Source organism: Cervus elaphus, chromosome 30, assembly GCF_910594005.1.
Source record: "Cervus elaphus chromosome 30, mCerEla1.1, whole genome shotgun sequence".
NCBI classification, from domain to species: domain Eukaryota; kingdom Metazoa; phylum Chordata; class Mammalia; order Artiodactyla; family Cervidae; genus Cervus; species Cervus elaphus.
In genome coordinates this window covers 16,267,853-16,286,538 of record NC_057844.1, presented here as the reverse complement: position 1 = coordinate 16,286,538, position 18,686 = coordinate 16,267,853, and the positions used below count along the sequence as shown (strand labels likewise).

The window sequence follows — 18,686 nt, the reverse complement described above, 5'->3', positions numbered from 1 at the left end:
ACCATAAACTAAGGCGTCACCAGCTGCATAGAAATGTCAATTCAGAAAGAACTTTCATCTCCAGGTACAAATTTTTATAATCCCCAAATTCCATCATATACAATTTTACTTTGAAAATATAAAACAAATTATTCAAGACTGAACTGCAACCAAATGTTGAACACCCATTGTCGATGTGGTATAGGGCTGTTCAACTGTCATTACTGAGACAATAATCCCTGACTAAAATTATAAATGCCACCCACTTCCAATTAAAATATTATAATACAGATGTCTGTAAATTTCTAGATTGTTGTTTGCAGAAATACTTTGATTGCTTTGTCAAGGCAGTCTTTGTGGAGGTTTTTAACTTTTAAAGTGAGCCTGACAGCCTTGAATATCATGGTTTGCATTTTAAATCCTTATGAAAGATTCCCCTACCCCCAGTGCTTCTATTTCTGCCTAATGTGTTGTTATCTCTTGGGAAGAAATTAATTCTTTAGGGTTGATCAGACTTTGGTGTGCAAATTCAAATGGACAAAGCATGTAGCATTTTTTTTTTAAACCATGTAGTATTCTTATACTATACTATATAATACAGTAGGCAAATATTGCTGAAAGGCCTTTATATTCAGTCCTGCAGGCATCCACTTTAATCAACAAAATTCCAAATTTATATATATATTTATAAATATACATATATATCTTATATATATATATATATATAAATACTTAAAAACCAAACAAAAAGCCAAGCCGAAAAAACCCTCTCAACAACCTTAGTTCTGAAGATTAACACAGCTGGTTGCTCCACAGAATGAAACAGAGTATGCATATAATAAATTTTCTTTTTAGTTCCTGGGGGTTTACTTCAAGATTTTCTGTAGTAGTTCTGCTCCCTCCAACACTAATTTTCTAGTTCAGTTTTTTCTAATGTTCTATCACTTTCAGACCAAGAGCTCTTGCCCCGGTGGGGAGAAAAGGAAAAGGGAAGTCTTTTTTTCAAGCTGGGGCAGGGGTGGGAGTGGGGGAGGAAGTTGATGATAATAGAGACAAGAAGACACTAATTCTTTCTAAAAGCCTTAGGTTTAAAGGAAAGAGACTTCCTGGTCTCCCTTCCAGGTATCATTTTTGCTCCCCATGCCACAGGAGATGGCAGACAGAACTATAAAAATTTCCTGTCTCTTTGGATCAGTGGCTGAATGCCAGAACTACCTAGGTAAAAAATTTAAAGATAGTTGGCCTCCACATTAGATCAATACAACCAATCTCTGAAGGTATTCTTCTTTTTTAAAAGCTTCCCAGGTGATTTTAGTCTACAGCCAGCATTCAGACCACTGTCTAGACAACAGAGGGCACGATTTCTTATGAGAAAAGGGATTCCTTATGAGAAAGGTCCTATGACAGGAGACTACATAAAAGAATACTGTGACATCTACACAGGCAGGATAATGATGTCCACAAAGTCAACCAGAACACGGAACATACACAGGCACCCTTACCTGCAGTCAGGGATGGAGGCAGTTGAAAGGAGTCTTACACATCAGTGACTCTATATTTGGATTATATGACTCTATCAGTAAAAAAAAAACCTTTTTCCCCTATCACGCGCCTTGTGGGCTCTTAGTTCCCTGACCACAAAAACAAAAGCTTTATACTCTTACTATAGTTGGGATTTTATTATAATGCTGACTATGCTTTTTTTTTTTTTAATTTTTTTATTAGTTGGAGGCTAATTATGACTATGCTTTTAAGAGCTATGCCGGTGCCTCCACCAATTTCTGACATACTCCCATGTTGGGGGGGGAGCGGGAATCACTAAACATTCAAGCAATGTAACATGGTAGCTTACAGTCAATTTTTGTTAATTAAAGATTCCTATATGACTCATCACTATAATTACATTAATATTAATGACTCATTCGTGCTATGACAACCTTAATAAAGGTTGATACCATGAACTGAAATGTCACTTGATGTTAAAGAGTCTCTTTAAAATGGATGTGACAGCTTTATATCCTAACAAGTGGTTCAGAATACAATGTATTTGTACTTATTTTAGTAGTAAAAAGAGAGCAGTGAAAAGCACTCCAAAAATATGACACTTGGAATTTATCCTTCTATACCTGCCAGGTAGATATAGTGCCAACGTCACTCTGAACATGAATTAGAGGTCAGAGCTTTGATACAAGCAAAAGTGCCAGCTCTGACCTAAAAGAGATTTTCCTTTTGCCTCAGAAATGGTGGTATGTAGCAGTATAACAAGAGTGACCCTTGTAATGGAACTAAAAAAAAAAGATTGTAATTTAAAAATGTGGTCAAAGGAAATATAGATTATACCAGAACAGGGTCTGAAAGGGCATGACCAGAGAAACTGAAAAAAAATGGTAGCTCCTTGAAGACAGAAACTTGGTTCTTGGTTCGCCAAGAGTAGGTATCTCAGGCACAAAGCTGGTATGAAAAAAAAAAATTTTTTTTCTGTTCAGAGGAGACAGATATTAGGTAACTGTGGTAGGACACTGTCATGGCTAAGTACTAACACTTTTTCCTAGCTTTCCTGCCTTTCCCATAGCAACAGAAAAACTTTACACTGTAAAACTTTCACTGTAACAATTCAGACAATAGGTACTCACCAGTGACAATTCCAACAATTAAAAAAGATTGACAATTCCAAGAATTCAAAAAGATTTCATGAAAAAGACGATTAGGATAAAATCACCCTAGCATCTACCACTAAAAAAATAACAATTGTTAAAGTACTGAATTAATCCTTATTTTTGGACATTTCTTTCTAGTCTTTTCCTATTATAAACAATAGAGAGAAACAGAGTGTAGCAATTTTTAAAATTTGGATGTCTTTAGAAGGGGCACATGCACTTCAGTTCATCATAGTCTCTACCATTTACCTTCTTAAATTTTAGCATCCTACCCAAGAAGATGCCTGCTTGGCTCTGGAGGCATCTACATTTGCTACCTGTCTTCATAAAATAACCATAAGATATTCAAATATCATAAAAGTAGTGGTTGGGCAGATACTAACCTGCATCATTTGATAAGCTTGGAACTTAAAGGCCAAACTTAAAAAAAGGGTATTTATTTCTTCCTAAATTCAGTATCAAGGGGAAATCTTAAGCAACAAAGTAGGACACAAAGGTATCAACTCTCAACTGCTACTTGACTTAACTTGGACTTCCTTTTATTTTCAGAAAATCATCACTTTCTCCTTACACTGCAGGTACTTCCAAGATCCAAATCACTTAGCTCTTTAAGCACTGCTAAGGATCTACAGCAACACAGGTTTCTTAAGAGTAAGGTTCCTACTCACAGACAAAGAAAACAAACTTATGGTCATCGAAGGGGAAATGGGCAGAGGAATAAAGCAGGAGTAAGGGATGGACAGATATATACTACTATATATGAAATAACCTAAATGAAAAAGAAACACACACACACACACACACAGGCTCCCCGGGTGGCTCAGAAAGTAAAGAATCTGCCTGTAAGGCAGGAGACCCAGAGCCAGTCCTTGGGTCAGAAGGATCCCCTGGAGAAGGGAATGGCTACCGACTTCAGTATTCCTGCCTGGAGAATTCCATAGACAGAGGTGCCTGGCGGGCTACAGTCCACGGGGTCACAAAGAGTCGGACATAACTGAGCGACTGACACCATCACCACACATATATACACACACGTGTATATACATGCATACACATATATAGAATCACATCACTCTGCTGGATACCGACAACTAACACAATATTGTAAGTTGCCTATACTTCAATTAAAAAAAATAGCAAGGCTCTTAAACCAGGTTCCATGGGTCAACATCTGGACAGTTTGATTACTGGCTGTGTGACCTCAAGGAAGCTAACCTCTCTGTGCCCCAGATCCTTCATCTGTAAAGCAAGGATCACAGCAATAATGACACAGTTAGAACCGCGGTACTGCCCGGCGCGAAGTACACGTAACATGTACACATGTGTGTACTATATATATACACACACTGGGTACGTGTACAGATACATACACTGTATATTTATAAAGTGAGCCAGTCGCTCAGTCATGTTGACTCTAACCCAAGGACTGCAGCCTGCCAAGTTCCTCTGTCCGTGGAATTCTCCAGCCAAGAACCCTGGAGTGGGTTGATATTTCCTTTTCCAATAATATATACTAAATATAGTACACACAATATACTTTAATGAAAAAGTTTTTTTACATACAGGCAGACCACACTTCACATAGTAGTGTGAGGCTGTAAAAATTCCTATAAAAGCTGAAACTACGCAAAGCAATCTTAATAATGGGAAGAATGACCACTGGTTCATGATCTTACTCTCAGTTATAAAGGTATAGAAAAAACTCTAAAGCTAATATATTTTTTTAAGGATACTATGCTTCAAAACATTAGAAACACTGAAGAAATGTTTTATTTCTCTGAAAAACTTTTCAGCAGTCATTTCAACAGTGGTTGTCTTCATCTCATTGCATGACTCTGGCTATAGGGTGAATACCTTTCCTAAGCTCGGCAAACTGTCATGTTGCCCACTAAGCCTGGATACCTCAAGCAGCTGACAGCAAGGTGTGTGACTGCTGAGGTCCTTGCAAAACCTGAGAATCTATGACATTAAAGACAGACCAGAATGAAGAAAGACATGAAGACTTACATTGTACTGATGATTAGCAACAGGCTTGTAATTGGTTGTCACGACTTTCTCCAGCTGCTGTGATAGCCTTACAGGTTTGGAAGATTCTTCTATTTGCAATCTGAAAAACAGAAGGCATTATCAACAAACTTACTTGTTTATCAGAGTGAAACCTGAACAGGTATTCTGATAATTCTTCTTATCAAGACCTAATACTTCACATATAAAGAAGATATATCAGCCTTAATACTTCAAAAACACACTGTACATGACTATAACGTGGAAAGCAGACCACCAGCTAAACATACAAACCATCTCATTTATTTCTACAACTTCCTTCTAAATCTTATACTGTACAGTCAAACCTTAACTTTTAAAACAGAAGCTAATCAGCTTTAAATTTGTGGGGAAAAAAATCTGCATGTAAAACTGAATTATCTTAAGTTACATGGTCTAAAACTAATCAAGGCCTTTATACAAAACTTCCATTCATTTGACAGAAGTAAAAACAGGACACGTCAGCACTCAGGCTAGCAGCTGCTTCACTGGACAGTGCAGATAAACGACCCACCTAAATTAAAGTACAACGAAAAACAGCGCTTTTGGAAACAGAACTATAAAATAAACAGATGACACTACGTAGAGCGTGTTATAAAATATAACACTCGTACATATTCAAACGGCAATCTTAAGAGATTTTGTTTTGGACTAAATATTACCATGGGCTTTCCTGGTGGCTCAATGATAAAGAATCCAACTGACAATGCAAGAGATGTGGATTTCATTCCTGGGTGGGCAGATCCCCTGGAGCAGGAAATGGCAACCCACTCAAGTGCCTTGCCTGGGAAATCCCATGGACAAGAAGAGCCTGGCAGGCTATAGCTCTTTAGGGTTTAAAGAGACTGACACGTCTTACCAATTACAGAACAACAACAACATGTATTACCATGTCCAGTGACTCACATTCAACCATTTACTACTTATTTTAAAAATTAAACTATTCTGGTATATGAGCACAGTAAATCTAAAAAAAAGTTTTAAGGTGGGAAAAGGTATAGCTTTCCAAAATTACTACTTTTTTCCAAAATAACTATTTTTAAAGGACAAAAGGCACCATTGTACTTCTAGACTTTTTAACTTAAAAGCACTACAGGAAAAATAATTGCCAGTCATGTCTAGCTAAATTATAATCAAAGAGTAAGAATGAAAGAAAAATACTCATACAAAAACATAGATCCTCACCAAGAGAACTACTCAAGGATTCATTTCAGCAAGAAGTTAAATGAACCCCAAAGGAACGAGTGAAATGCAATGATCACAGCAAAGAAATTGAGAACCATATTAGAAAATTATCTACTTGATACAGACAAAGAAAAGAAGATATAGTTTTAAAGAAAGTGGAACTTAACATGAAAGATGGGAAGAGATCAGAATGAAGGCATTTAAGATTCCCATATATTTTCTAAATTTTCTGTAATAAGCATCTATCATTTTTATAATCAGAAAAGTAAGTATACTTTTTTAATAGGAAAAAGAAATACTGTTTCTTGGAAGGTTAGTTTGAAAGCTATAAAAATGGTGCTCATTTAAAAATAATGTATGTTGAACATAATGTATTACTTTCTTTTAATGGGACTTTAAAAATAATTTTCATTTAAAATTCCTTCAAAGGAACAACTTGCCGTATAAAAAGTAACTTTTTCTTTTTTTATAACATTATTATTAATTTGTTGGATGGAGTTTCTTTTCTGTTTCCTTCTGCTTATTTTTAGGTGGTTGTTGTTCAGTCACTAAGTGATGTCTGACTCTTTGCAACTCCATGGACTGCAGCATGCCTGGCTTCCCTGTCCTTCACCATCTCCTTGAGTTTGCGCAAACTCGTGTCCACGGAGTCAGTGACGCCATTTAACCATTTCATCCTGTCACTCCCTTCTCCTCTTGTCCTCAATCTTTCTCAGCATCAGTGTCTTTTCTAGTCAGTCAGCTCTTCACATCAGGTGGCCAAAGTACTGTAGTGTCAGCTTCAGCATCAGTCCTTCCAATGAATGTTCAGGGTTGATTTTCTTTAGGATGGACTGGTTTAATCTCCTTGCTGTCCGAAGGACTCTCCAGAATTTTCTCCAGCACCCCAATTTAAAAGCATCAATTCTTTGGTACTCAGCCCTCTTCATGATCTAACTCTCACATCCGTACATGACTAGTGAAAAAAACCATAGCTTTGGCTATACGAACCTCTCTCAGCAAAGTGTTATCTCTGCTTTTTAATATGCTGTCTAAGTTTGTTATAGCTTTTCTTTCAAGGAGCAAGCATCTTTTAATTTTGTGGCTGAAATCACCATCCACAGTGATTTTGGAGTCCAAGAAAATAAAATCTGTCAGTGTTTCTACTTTTCCCCCATATATTTGCCATAAAGAGATGGAACCAGATGCCATGATCTTCGTTTTCTCAATGTTGAGCTTTAAGCCAACTTTTTCACTCTCCTCTTTCACTTTCATCAAGAGGCTCTTAGTTCCTCTTCGCTTTCTGCCATAAGGGTGGTGTCATCTGCGTATCTGAGGTTGTTGATATTTCTCCTAGCAATCTCGATTCCAGCTTGAGCTTCATCCAGTCTGGCATTTTGCATGATGTACTCTGTATAGAAGTTAAATAGGCAGGGTGACAACATACAGCCTTGACGTCCTCCTCTCCCAATGTGGAACCAGTCCTTTGTTCCATGTCTGGTTCTAACTGTTGCTTCTTGTGCTGCATACACGTTTCTAAGGAGGCAGGTAAGGTGGTCCAGTGTTCCCATCTCTTTAAAAATTTTCCAGTTTGTTGTGACCCACACAGCCAAAGGCTTCAGCACAGTCAATGAAGCAGAAGCAGATATTTTTTTGGAATTCCCTTGCTTTTTCTATGATCCAGTGGATTTTAGAAATTTGATCTCTGGTTCCTCTGCCTTTTCTGTCCAGCTTGTACATCTGGAAGTTCTCAGTTCACGTACTGCTGAAGTCTAGTTTGAGGGATTTTGAGCATAATCTTGCTAGCATGTGAAATGACTGCAACTGTACGGTAATCTGAACATTCTTTGGCACTGCCTTTCTTTAAGATTTGATATATAATACCAAATTCCTCAGGAGATATTACAGATCTACCAATTGGTTGTTGTTGTTTTTTTTTTAATTTGAAAGCTGTTGGTTGTTACGGAAGTTGCTTTCCGAGAGAGAGTGTGGAGCAGTGTGGTGCTTGTGAGCTTCCAGCATGGCATACCGGGGTCAGGGCCAGAAGGTGCAGAAGGTGATGGTGCAGCCCATCAATCTCATCTTCAGATACTTGCAAAATAGATCGTGGGTTCAGGTGCGGCTTTATGGGCAAGTGAAATGCAGATAGAAGGCTGTATCATTGGTTTTGATGAGTATATGAACCTCGTATTAGATGATGCAGAAAAGATTCATTCTAAAACAAAGTCAAGAAAACAACTGGGTCGGATCATGCTAAAAGGAGATAACATTACTCTGCTCCAAAGTGTCTCCAACTAGAAGTGATAAATGAAGTGAGAAATTGTTTGGCAATACCGTTGGTTTTTTTAGGTGTCCTTTGTTAGAGATGTAGTTCTAAAACATGTATTCATAGTGTTCTGCTCACGCTTATGTTATTACCAGATGACAATAAATGCTGTAGGACTGTTTTTATTAAAAAAAAAAAAAAAAAGGAAAGAAAGCTGTAAATACTACTGGTTTTGTTTTTAACTGTGATTGCCAAGTTGAGTATAGTTATTTCAGTATTAAAATATAAATATTTTAATTCTTCCAATTATTTACAAATCTATATACATCCTTTAACTATATAAGATGGTAATTTTATGAAGTGTAAAAAAAAGTACTCTAGAAATGTCTACAGAAATTTACTGTACATGTAACCATAAATTGTATGTATTGTGTTACTTTGTTTTCATGGGCCAAGTAGAGTTTCTATAAACTAGGAAGAAAGCACTAGCCAGAGACCTAGAAGGGAGATATCCACCCAAAGATGGACTTGGGTTTACAATCTTTGAATGGCCTCTTAACTGCTCTTGGGTGATGCACAAGCTTCTTCCCATGACCGCATGTCATTCTGGGATCCAGCCCCTGCTCCCTCTCCAGCTCAATCCACTGTTCTCCCTCACGTGCATCCCCACGGCTGCAGCTGTGCCATGCCCAGACTTCAGAAGAAGCTTCTTGCAGGCAGTCATCCAGCAAATCTTTACTGGGTGCCTATTCTTGTTGTTGTTAAGTGGCTCAGTTGTGTCTGACTCTGCGAACCCATGGGTTGCGGCACGCCAGGCTTCCCTGTCTTTACCATCTCCCGAAACTTGCTCAAACTCATGTCCATCAAGTAGGTGATGCCATCCAACCATCTCGTCCTCTGTCTTCCCCTTCTCCTTCTGCCTTCAATCTTTCCCAGCATCAGGATATTTTCTGGGTGCCTATGCCTACCAAGAAAAGACTTGCTTAATGGAAGACAAACGTTAAACAAATGCTTACCTACAAGTGGCTATCTGCAGGACTGAAGAGGGCAGGTGGTTGGTATTATGACAACTGACTGTGTGCTACTACGAAGTAAAGAATAACTCCAAGATGTGCACTTGGTAAGCTGAAGCAGGACAGCCCATGTTCATAAGAGGTGAAGCCTTAAAGACTAGGTGGAAATGATTCCTCCAAGCCGAGAAGATGTCTCAAAGTGACTGAGAGAGAAATGTTTAGAAAGAAACAAACAGTTGCAGACAGGTATAGGAATGTTTACAAAGGATTAGAACTATGCTGCTGCTGCTAAGTCACTTCAGTCGTGTCCAACTCTGTGCAACCCCACAGATAGCAGCCCACCCGGCTCCTCTGTCCACAGGATTCTCTAGGCAAGAACACTGGACTGGGTTGCCAGCAAGGAGATCAAACCAGTCCATCCTAAAGGAAATCAGTCCTGAACATTCATTGGAAGGTCTGATGCTGAAGCTGAAGCTCCAATACTTTGGCCACCTGATGTGAGGAACTGACTCATTGGAAAAGACCCTGATGCTGGGAAAGATTGAAGACAGGAGGAGAAAGGGATGACAGAGGATGAGATGGTTGGATGGCATCACCGACTCAATGGACATGAGTTTGAGCATGGCATCACCGACTCAATGGACATGAGTTTGAGCAAACTCCGGGAACGGGTGATGGATGGAAGCCTGGCGTGCTTCAGTCCATGGGGTTGCAAAGAGTCGGACATGACTGAGTGACAGAATTGAACCGAGAACTATGCATGTGTAAATCCTTTGGAGGAAAAAAAAAAAACAACAAGTGGCAGCCTGTTTCTGAACGCCTCTCTCTGTATTCTAACCTTAGGCCTATCCCCTTAATGCAAATCAGTTCTCAGGGGCCTGGCCTCTCTAAATGGTATTCTAGCTTTTATGTTGCCACTAAATTACCTTTTCTGTTACAATCACCTGGCTCCACAATTTGATCTTATGAGACATTCAAGGAGGGAGGCATGTACTGGCTTCTTCTTTCCACATTAAATGATTGTTCCCATTACTTCACAGCTTGAAAATTCCTTGGGATTTCAGTGTGTTTAGGTTAAGTGCGTTTTTATAAATGGTAGCTTATTCTTGTCATACTCTTACAACTAGAATTTATTTTCAACCACTGCATCCTGATTCAGATTTAGGTGGCATGGTCTCCTTTCCATTCTATGCAGAAGTTCTAACAGCCAATTTCATCATCCATAGAGTGTCATGCCATTTTTATCCTCAAAGTATCTTTTAAATATATAAAGGAAAAAACTGAATTAACTTTTTTTTTAAAAATAAGAGCTTAAAAATTTTAAATTTAAAAATTTAACCTTCTTATTATACATTTAAAAAGTCAAGTCCAAGGGTTTTGTTTTAATTAAAAGAGGATATCTCATGATTCAAAACTCAAAAGGTTAACCTATGGATGGAAAATATATTTTTAAAGAACTAAATCTTAAAATACTTTAATTAACTTGAATAGTTTAAAATAATTTAGCAGGGTTCTTTACTTAACACTAAATAATTCATTTAACATTATCCCATGAAGTGTCAGAACAATTTGCAACTCCATTTCACCACTGAACAATGTACCAAATTAAACATCACTGACCTCAACACGCCTTCAAGGTCAAAATAAGGTTTAAAACTAGGCTTGTACAAAATAATATAATGAGGAAATATTTGGTTTGCACAGCTGAACAGCAAACTACACACAGAGGTTTGGGGCTGGACTCGGGGGAAGCTGACAGCTTTATTGTCCCAATCGTTTAAAAAACTGGCCTGGGATTCGCCTGGTGGTCCAGCGGTCATGAATCCGCCTGCCAGTGAAGAGGACATGGGTTTGACCCCTGGTCCAGGAGGACCCCACATGCTGCAAGGCCACTAAGCCCGTGCACCACAGCTGCTGAACCTGTTGCCCTAGAGGCCACGCTCCACAACCAAAGCAGCCACCTCAGCGGGAAGCCGGCGCGCGGCAACGAAGGGCAGTCCCCACGCGCCACAGCCGGAGAAAGCCTGAGTGCACAGCAGAGGGCCCAGGCAGCCAGAAGTAAATAAATCTTTTTTTTTTTTTTAAACAGACTCTTAACTTTTTCAGAAAATTTAAAAACATGGTGTTATTTTCAAGAAATAATAATAGAAAAATATTACTATGTGATCATTTGGACACAGCTAGACCCTACTTTTACAAACCACTAAAAAAAAAAAAATTGTGGTGCTAATTACTACCACCATTTCAGGACAGTTTAGAGTATATGTCCACAGTCTTAGAAGACTAGGATTCACTGAATTACCAGTCTTTCTAGAATATTATTTAAAGGGTCAGTTTCTCACTTTCCAATCAAAGGAAAAGCTCAAGGGCTACATAACCTAAGAGCAAAAACACTAATAAAATAACCATAACAACAGACATCTATAAAGTATTTTACTATGTTGTAGAAACTGTGTTAAAGCTCTGCCTACATCTCAATCTTACCTTTTCCTTATAGAAGGCAAAACAATGGGAACTCAGATCTTTTCTTTTTTTTAACCCAAAGCTGCAAGTAGTTAATCTATATACTCCCTAAAAGGCCATATAACTAAATAACCTCTCTAATTAAAAGCTCATTGGGTTTAGTTCAAAACAAGTAATTCTCTTATAATAACTATAAATGGAATATAACCTTTAAACATTATGAATCACTTTGTTGTACATCTGAAACTTACATAATATTGTATAACAACTACATCTCAAAAAAAGCAATTTTCCTTTATTGGAAAGGAAATTGAAGGTACCCACCTGCTTTCAGTTAGCCCAATTCTACACACACACACATAAAAGAGCACATTCTCTTTTTAAAAAAAAAAAACATCTGGTCACGCCAAGCAGCATGCAGTATCACAGCCGCCTGCCCAGGGATCGAATCGACACACCCTGCATGGGAAGAACGGCATCTTAACTGCTGGACTGCCAGGGACGTCCCACACATTCTTCTTTTTTTTTCAATACATTCTTCTTTATAACACTGAAAAAAAATTCCTATTTCATCAATGCCACTAGCTACTGGCTATAATTATGGTTCATAATCCACCTTATTAAAGTCACTTAAAGATCTTCATTATAGTGTATTACAATCTACACACTGTAATGGGAATTCAGTTCTCAAATAAAAAAGTAGTATAAACACCCTCCAAATATTTTAAATGTCAAAATCTAAAACAATGAAAAAAAGCCAAATTTCTATTGCTCTAAGCTGTTGGCAGATTGGGGAAGACAAGTCTACATATTTTATTCAATTAATCCTTCACTGATCTCACTTAGTACATCTTATGTAAAAGTAACTCAATGAATATCGGTTAAAGAAACGAACAAATGACACCTTTATTGGACAATTATATCACAAGAGAAAAGGCTGAATCCCGCATTAACAAATTCCATAGTAACAACTCATTATATACTATTCTTCTGCCTAAGCAAAAATCCCTAAGTAATACTGCCTCGCCAATCTGGTTGTCAACCATAGAAAATAAGCAACTCCAAAATCACTGAACAACAAATGTTTCCATCAGCAACTGCCAATGTGTAGGAGTCATTTTATGATGTAAATATCATTACTTTAGCATTCATCTATCCTTTGTGCTCCAGCTGCATTTGACTGCAATTTATGCTATTCTTAAAATGACAGGTTTCACAAAAGAAGGTAAATTATCTTACGATGTTGATTTCATTTTTGAAAAGAAGGGAGTAAAGCAGTGAAGGAGGTAAACAGTGCTTCCCAAAGGGGAGCAGGAGGCTGACATTTGCAGGGTGAGCGAGAGAAAAGTGTCCCTGCAAGGAGAAGCAGGAACAGCCAGCGCTGGGACTGCCTGTGAGCGAGAGGACATCTTCTGGGCCCCAAGTCAGAAAACAAAATGCAACGTGCAGAAGGAGGCTCAGCTCAGAAGGCTGGGGGAAAGGCAAGGTAGGGAACAACCAGGTGATCTACTAATACCAAAAGGTTCTGATGATGCCTAGTTGTTTTTTTTTTTTTTTTTTTTGATGCGTAGTTTTAAGACAGTACATTTATAGGAAGCTTCAACAGGACAGAGAGTTTCTCGGAGGAACAGTAACAGTGTTAACAGTATTGGGTTGGCCAAAAAGTTCACTTGGGTTTTTCCATATCATCTTACGGAAAAGCCTGAATGGACTTTTTGGCCAACCCAATACACATTTGTCTGTTAGAATGTTGATTTGAAAACATTTCAGCACTTGCAACTGACAAGTAATCAAACATATCTTTACCTGGAAGGACTACTAGAAGGATTACAGAGAGTAAATATTAAAATTAAGTAATTTAAGTGTCTTACAAATACCTGTTAATTATTTTAAGCTTCATGAAAACAGGGACCTGGTTCCTATTCCCAGGGCCTAGAAATTAGGCATGCAATATAAATGTGTTAAATAGCAAGTGAGGGAAAAAAAGATGAGAAGAAGCAAAGTTTTAGGCTGCAATTAATCAATAATGGTAATCTTGATGCCATATCATAAGATTTACAGTAATATAGAGAAGGAAATGGCAACCCACCCACTCCAGTATTCTTGCCTGGAGAATCCCCATGGACAGAGGAGCCTGGTGGGCTATAGTCCATGGGGTTCCAAACAGCTGGACACAACTGAGTGACTTAAGCTCAGCAGAGCACATGCTAACACCCAGATTTGCCATTTAAGAGAAGAGACTAAAACACATAAAGCTTAATTTTCACTCTGTAGGAAAAACCCAACAAAGTGAAAAAAAAACTCCATTATCCACTCGCACTATCCAATAGAGCAGCCACTAGTGATGCGTAACTATTTAAACTGAAACTTCATCTCCTCAGACACGTCGGCCATGTGAAGTGTTCAACAGCCACACGTGGATACCCTACAGGACAACACAGACATAGAGTACTTCTTTCATTGGTGAGGGAATGAAAATTCACAACGGACTGTGCTTGCTCCTAGATTCGTTAGAAACAACAGTCACCCACAAGTTTTTGGTATGTGTTGGGTAAGGTAAAACAAATGAGAGCATAATGAAGACACTTTGTAAGTGTTTTGGTTTTGTTTTTTTAATTCCTGTCTAAGTTTTGTTTTACAGCCAAACACCGTAAGACTCAATCCCTTGTCAAATTGTCACTTCTCCAGGAAGAGCATACATCACCAACATTCCAGAGAGGATCCTCCATTAGCTAAAAGACACAGAATCTCCACTCAACAGTTCAAAATATAAGTATCTGACCCAAAGGCCAGAATAATTTTGCTACCTTATATAATTTCCTTTTCGCTCACATTCTTGCCTTAAGTAATCCACTTATTACCTTAAACCTGAAGGCATGTTCAGTAACTACCTTCAGCCTGTTTGTGTTAGTCACTCAGTCGTGTCCGGCTCTTCATGACTCTGTGGACTGTGGCCTGCCAGACTCTGTCTATGGGATTCTCCAGGCAAGAACACTGGAGTGGGTAGCCACTCCCTTCTGCAGGGGATTGTTCCTAACCCAGGGATGGAACCCATGTCTCTTACGTCTCCTGCGTTGCAGGCAGACTCTTTACCATCTGAGCCACTAGGGAAGCCCGCCTTCAGCCCATGCAGTGGCATTACTTCCCAGTCACCAGCACTCTGGTCGCATCCAAGTACCATACAGATACCCAAACTGGAGGAAGGGGGTCAGAAGACAGCACACACAACTGATTCTTGTGAGTCTGGGAATCAAAAGGGTACCTAAGATTTACACTGCCTAGAGTTTTTGTTCAAATAATTATGAACTTTGGTTTGTGGCTCAGATCATGAACTCCTTATTGCCAAATTCAGACTTTAATTGAAGAAAGTGGGGAAAACCACTAGACCATTCAGGTATGACCTAAATCAAATCCCTTACGATTATACAGTGGAACTGAGAAATAGATTCAAGGGATTAGATCTGATGGACTACCTGAAGAACTATGAACTTTGGTCACCTACAACTTATTCACTGCAGTGTTTTTTCTTTAGACCATGTCAAGCATGATTTCTTATACCATCTCCTGAAAGCAAACTGTTTTTCACCTTGGAAAGACTGTATTTCAACGTAAGTGTGTGTCTGATGGTGGAAGAACAAGGGCAGGCAAAGCAGAAGAGGGTGGGGGCAGAAGGAGGCAACAGCGTTTGAGGTAAAAAACCCTTTACTGCTTCTGCTTTTCCTGTTAATCAAATAGTTAACATTTCAGTACAGGCACAAAGTAGAAACTCAGAGGAAAAAAGTTCAGCAAATCAGGGGTCATTTGTTAGTTCTCAAGACATGTCCAAGTAGCTACTCTTGAAAATTACCCTAAACTTCAACGGATGATGAATGACAAAAATACTTGTTTCATTTTAAAGAACTTGTATTTCTTTTCTCCATACTCCAAGAAAAGAAAAAGTCTAAATACTTTGCTATGATTCCCAGAGTGGTGGGTAAAAGCTTATCTGTCAAAAGGACTAGGAACTGTATTTATAACTCAATATAGGCGGCCTTCTGTAGCTGAGGATGCAAAACGTGTGGATAATAAGGTCCAACTGTATTAATACCATTTTATTTAAGGGACATGCACATCTGTGGATTTCATTTTGTATAAGAGACATGCACATCTGGAATTTTGGTGTCTGTAGGGGGTCCTGGAACCAATGTCCCATGGATGCCCAGGGACGACTGTACTCAAAAAAGCAACAAAGAAATACCTTTTTAATTCAGATTCATGCTGATAATTTCCCATTAAAAATAAAAATCAAAGACTAAAGCAAATGTATGGCACCCAGAGTGGCTCTGAACAATGCTTAGTTTAGACAAAATGTACCATACACCATGGCACGGCAGGATCTAAAACCAGACTCTGGTTTTACGGTCTAGTTCTACTACTAGGTGTTACCTGGGTCAAGACAGCCAATCTCTTCAGCACCGTGGCACTCTCATGAGAAAAAATGATAATTACAGCAACAGAAATATGCGAGATAATCTTTAAACACTTAAAAGTGGCTTGTCCCAAAGTACAGTTCAGTACATTTTATTATTATTTTACTCACTGTAATCAATAGTCACACTAAACAGAAATGTATGGAAGTTATTTGAATAAGCACAACTTTTAATAATAATCTGCTTCACTGATTAGATTTTAAATCCAAGATTTATGGAAACTATGTTCATCCTTTATCCTGTTAGGGGTATCTGGCTACATCAGATAAAAAGCACTTTCTTTCATTGTCTTTGATGTCTTCAAGAGTAAGAAAATTTCTTTCTAAATGTCATTCAGCTGCGGGTAGAACATGTAATGTTCATGAAAGTGCTAATTAGAACAAATTATAATTAAACCACAGCACCAAAAGACATATTAAAAATATGGGAGCTTACAGTTTTTGGTAACTGTTTATATATCAGAATTTTTTAAAATTTACTGAATTTTAGATGCAGTCAAAGTATTTTTGGAGTTAATCCTCAGGGCACTCAAATCAGTCTCTCATAGATGACTTTCAACCAGCAGTGACTAGAACATGAGTCTGAGTTTAACAAAAGTAGAAAAATGCGCTTGAGCAGAATATCTTAAGTTTCATAGATATAACACATAACCATTTAAAACTAAATAGTTTTAAAAAATCTTTTCCCGTCTTCCTCATATAAAACGTGATTACAGAAGGTTATGTATTTTTCTTCCCAGGAGACAGGGTCACTTCCAGACCAATTGTAGAGTGGATACAACTGAACGAAGTATCTGTTCCCCTCCTTCCCTTTATTTGTTTCACTTGGCCCTCTTTTTCACTGCCTGGACATTTTTAGTTGGTTTTCTCTAGATTTTTTTCCATACAGCTTTAGATTATTTCACATGCATTGTTTCACTTCATCGGCCAAAGAGGTTAATGCTTTCAGGGAACATTACACAGTAACTCTTGGGCCCCTTTCTGCCCATAATGTCTAATGATTAGCTTAGATTTTTATGTCCTTTAACTGCTTGGCCCAACACTTACCCACATTGACCCTCATAGGCTTTTGTGTGAGGTGGATCCACGTAGACAACGTGTAGAGATCTTGACTTCATCACTTCACTCACGCTACTCAGATTTCGCCATCCACCTCTTCCCCCAGATCACTCTCCTCTACAGAGGGCAGGCGTTGCCTCGGTACTGATTCGAGCTCCTGCCTGAGCTTCCCCCCCAGCTCAGGAACTGACTGCTGCCTTCTGCTTCCTTGTGGAGTCCCCATGAACAACAAGAGCCCATAGAACCCCACAGGGATGTGCGACTGAGACGACGGGAGGAGGGAACTGCCGGCCAAGCAGTCACTGAGGCAGCTCAGGGTGCGGTCCTGGGCGCCGTCAAGCCCTTGAATATTCTCAAATCACATCATACACATCTTAATTAAAAACACCTTAATAATCAAGTATTTAAGAAACAGAATACAAAAGCCTTTTCTTTTCATGAAGAACTGAAATATATTCATTAAGTTAAACACCTTAATAATCAAGTATTTAAGAAACAGAACGCAAAAGCCTTTTCTTTTCATTAAGAATTGAAATGTATTCATTAATTTAAAGTTGAGCTTGCTTTTGAGAGCTTGAAGTCTCACACAGGTTCTACTTTTGTGGATAAAATGCTTTAAAAAGTAGAAGAGAAACTACTAGAGATGACCATTCATATAATAAAACTCAGTTTCATAACAGAAACACTAATGCTCATGTTACCACACTGATCAAGCGCTGAGAGTAATCATTACCCTAAGATTCTCTATGTTCACAGTTTTGGCAGTTCATGTTACCAGCCCTCTCAAGAGACATTCAGTCCCCACTTCTGTAAGCTTCTAAGACTTCTTATCTGCTGACTGATAAATAGGCTTCCGGCTAGGTTATCATTTGGTGAGGAACTGTGAACACTAACATGAAGTTACCTAGCAAATTTTCTTTTATAGAGCTTATGGATAGATGTATTGAGAACTGAATATATCATTTTATAAGTTTAAGAAAATAATTTTTCTTGCTATTAGTAGAGAGAAGAAGGCATTATAGAAATGTTTCAATCCCGGTTTTTCTAAATACATAAAACACTATCTTGTTCAAATCAAGTCTAGGTTTGTTATAGCTGGTCTTAGTACAGAGAGTTTTTTAACTGAGCATATAGGAAAATGGTTTCTAAACAAGGTGTGGGCAGAAACAGTCCTGATGCTTTATGGATTCAGACTCTATGTGTCATTTTACCTGCACTGCTAGCGCTATTTAAGAGTAGCTTCACCTTTTAGTCACTTATGGTCTTTAACTGCTATAAGACATTAGGGATATCAGGCTATTCTCCATGTAGCTCCTGTTAGTCAGAGAATGACTAGTATCATGGGCCCCAAAGAAATGCTTAAAAATACTTTCTGCATCATCAACATGCATGGATGATACAAGTTATTACAGAGGCTATTTATGTGGACAAAATCCATTTTATTTTGCTAAACTGTTTATATAATGATCTGAGTCATTATTTTTTGTAAGTGTTGCTTTGATAGACATCCTGACTGAGGCTGAATAGCAGTAAGGAAACAGACTCTTGCTTTATTTCTCCCTTTGTGGTGACAG

At 38.3% G+C, this 18,686-nt stretch overlaps 1 protein-coding gene and 1 pseudogene across 1 annotated transcript in view; one reads left to right on the top strand and one right to left on the bottom strand.

Moving 5' to 3' along the window:
* GTF2F2 (general transcription factor IIF subunit 2) overlaps positions 1–18,686 on the bottom strand; it is a 130,078-nt gene that overhangs the window by 18,141 nt on the left and 93,251 nt on the right. The window contains exon 6 of the mRNA XM_043891753.1: positions 4,644–4,743. Within this exon, the coding sequence (XP_043747688.1) occupies positions 4,644–4,743 (100 nt within the window). The remainder of the gene's footprint in view (positions 1–4,643; positions 4,744–18,686) is intronic.
* On the top strand, positions 7,864–8,142 carry LOC122686596 (annotated as a pseudogene).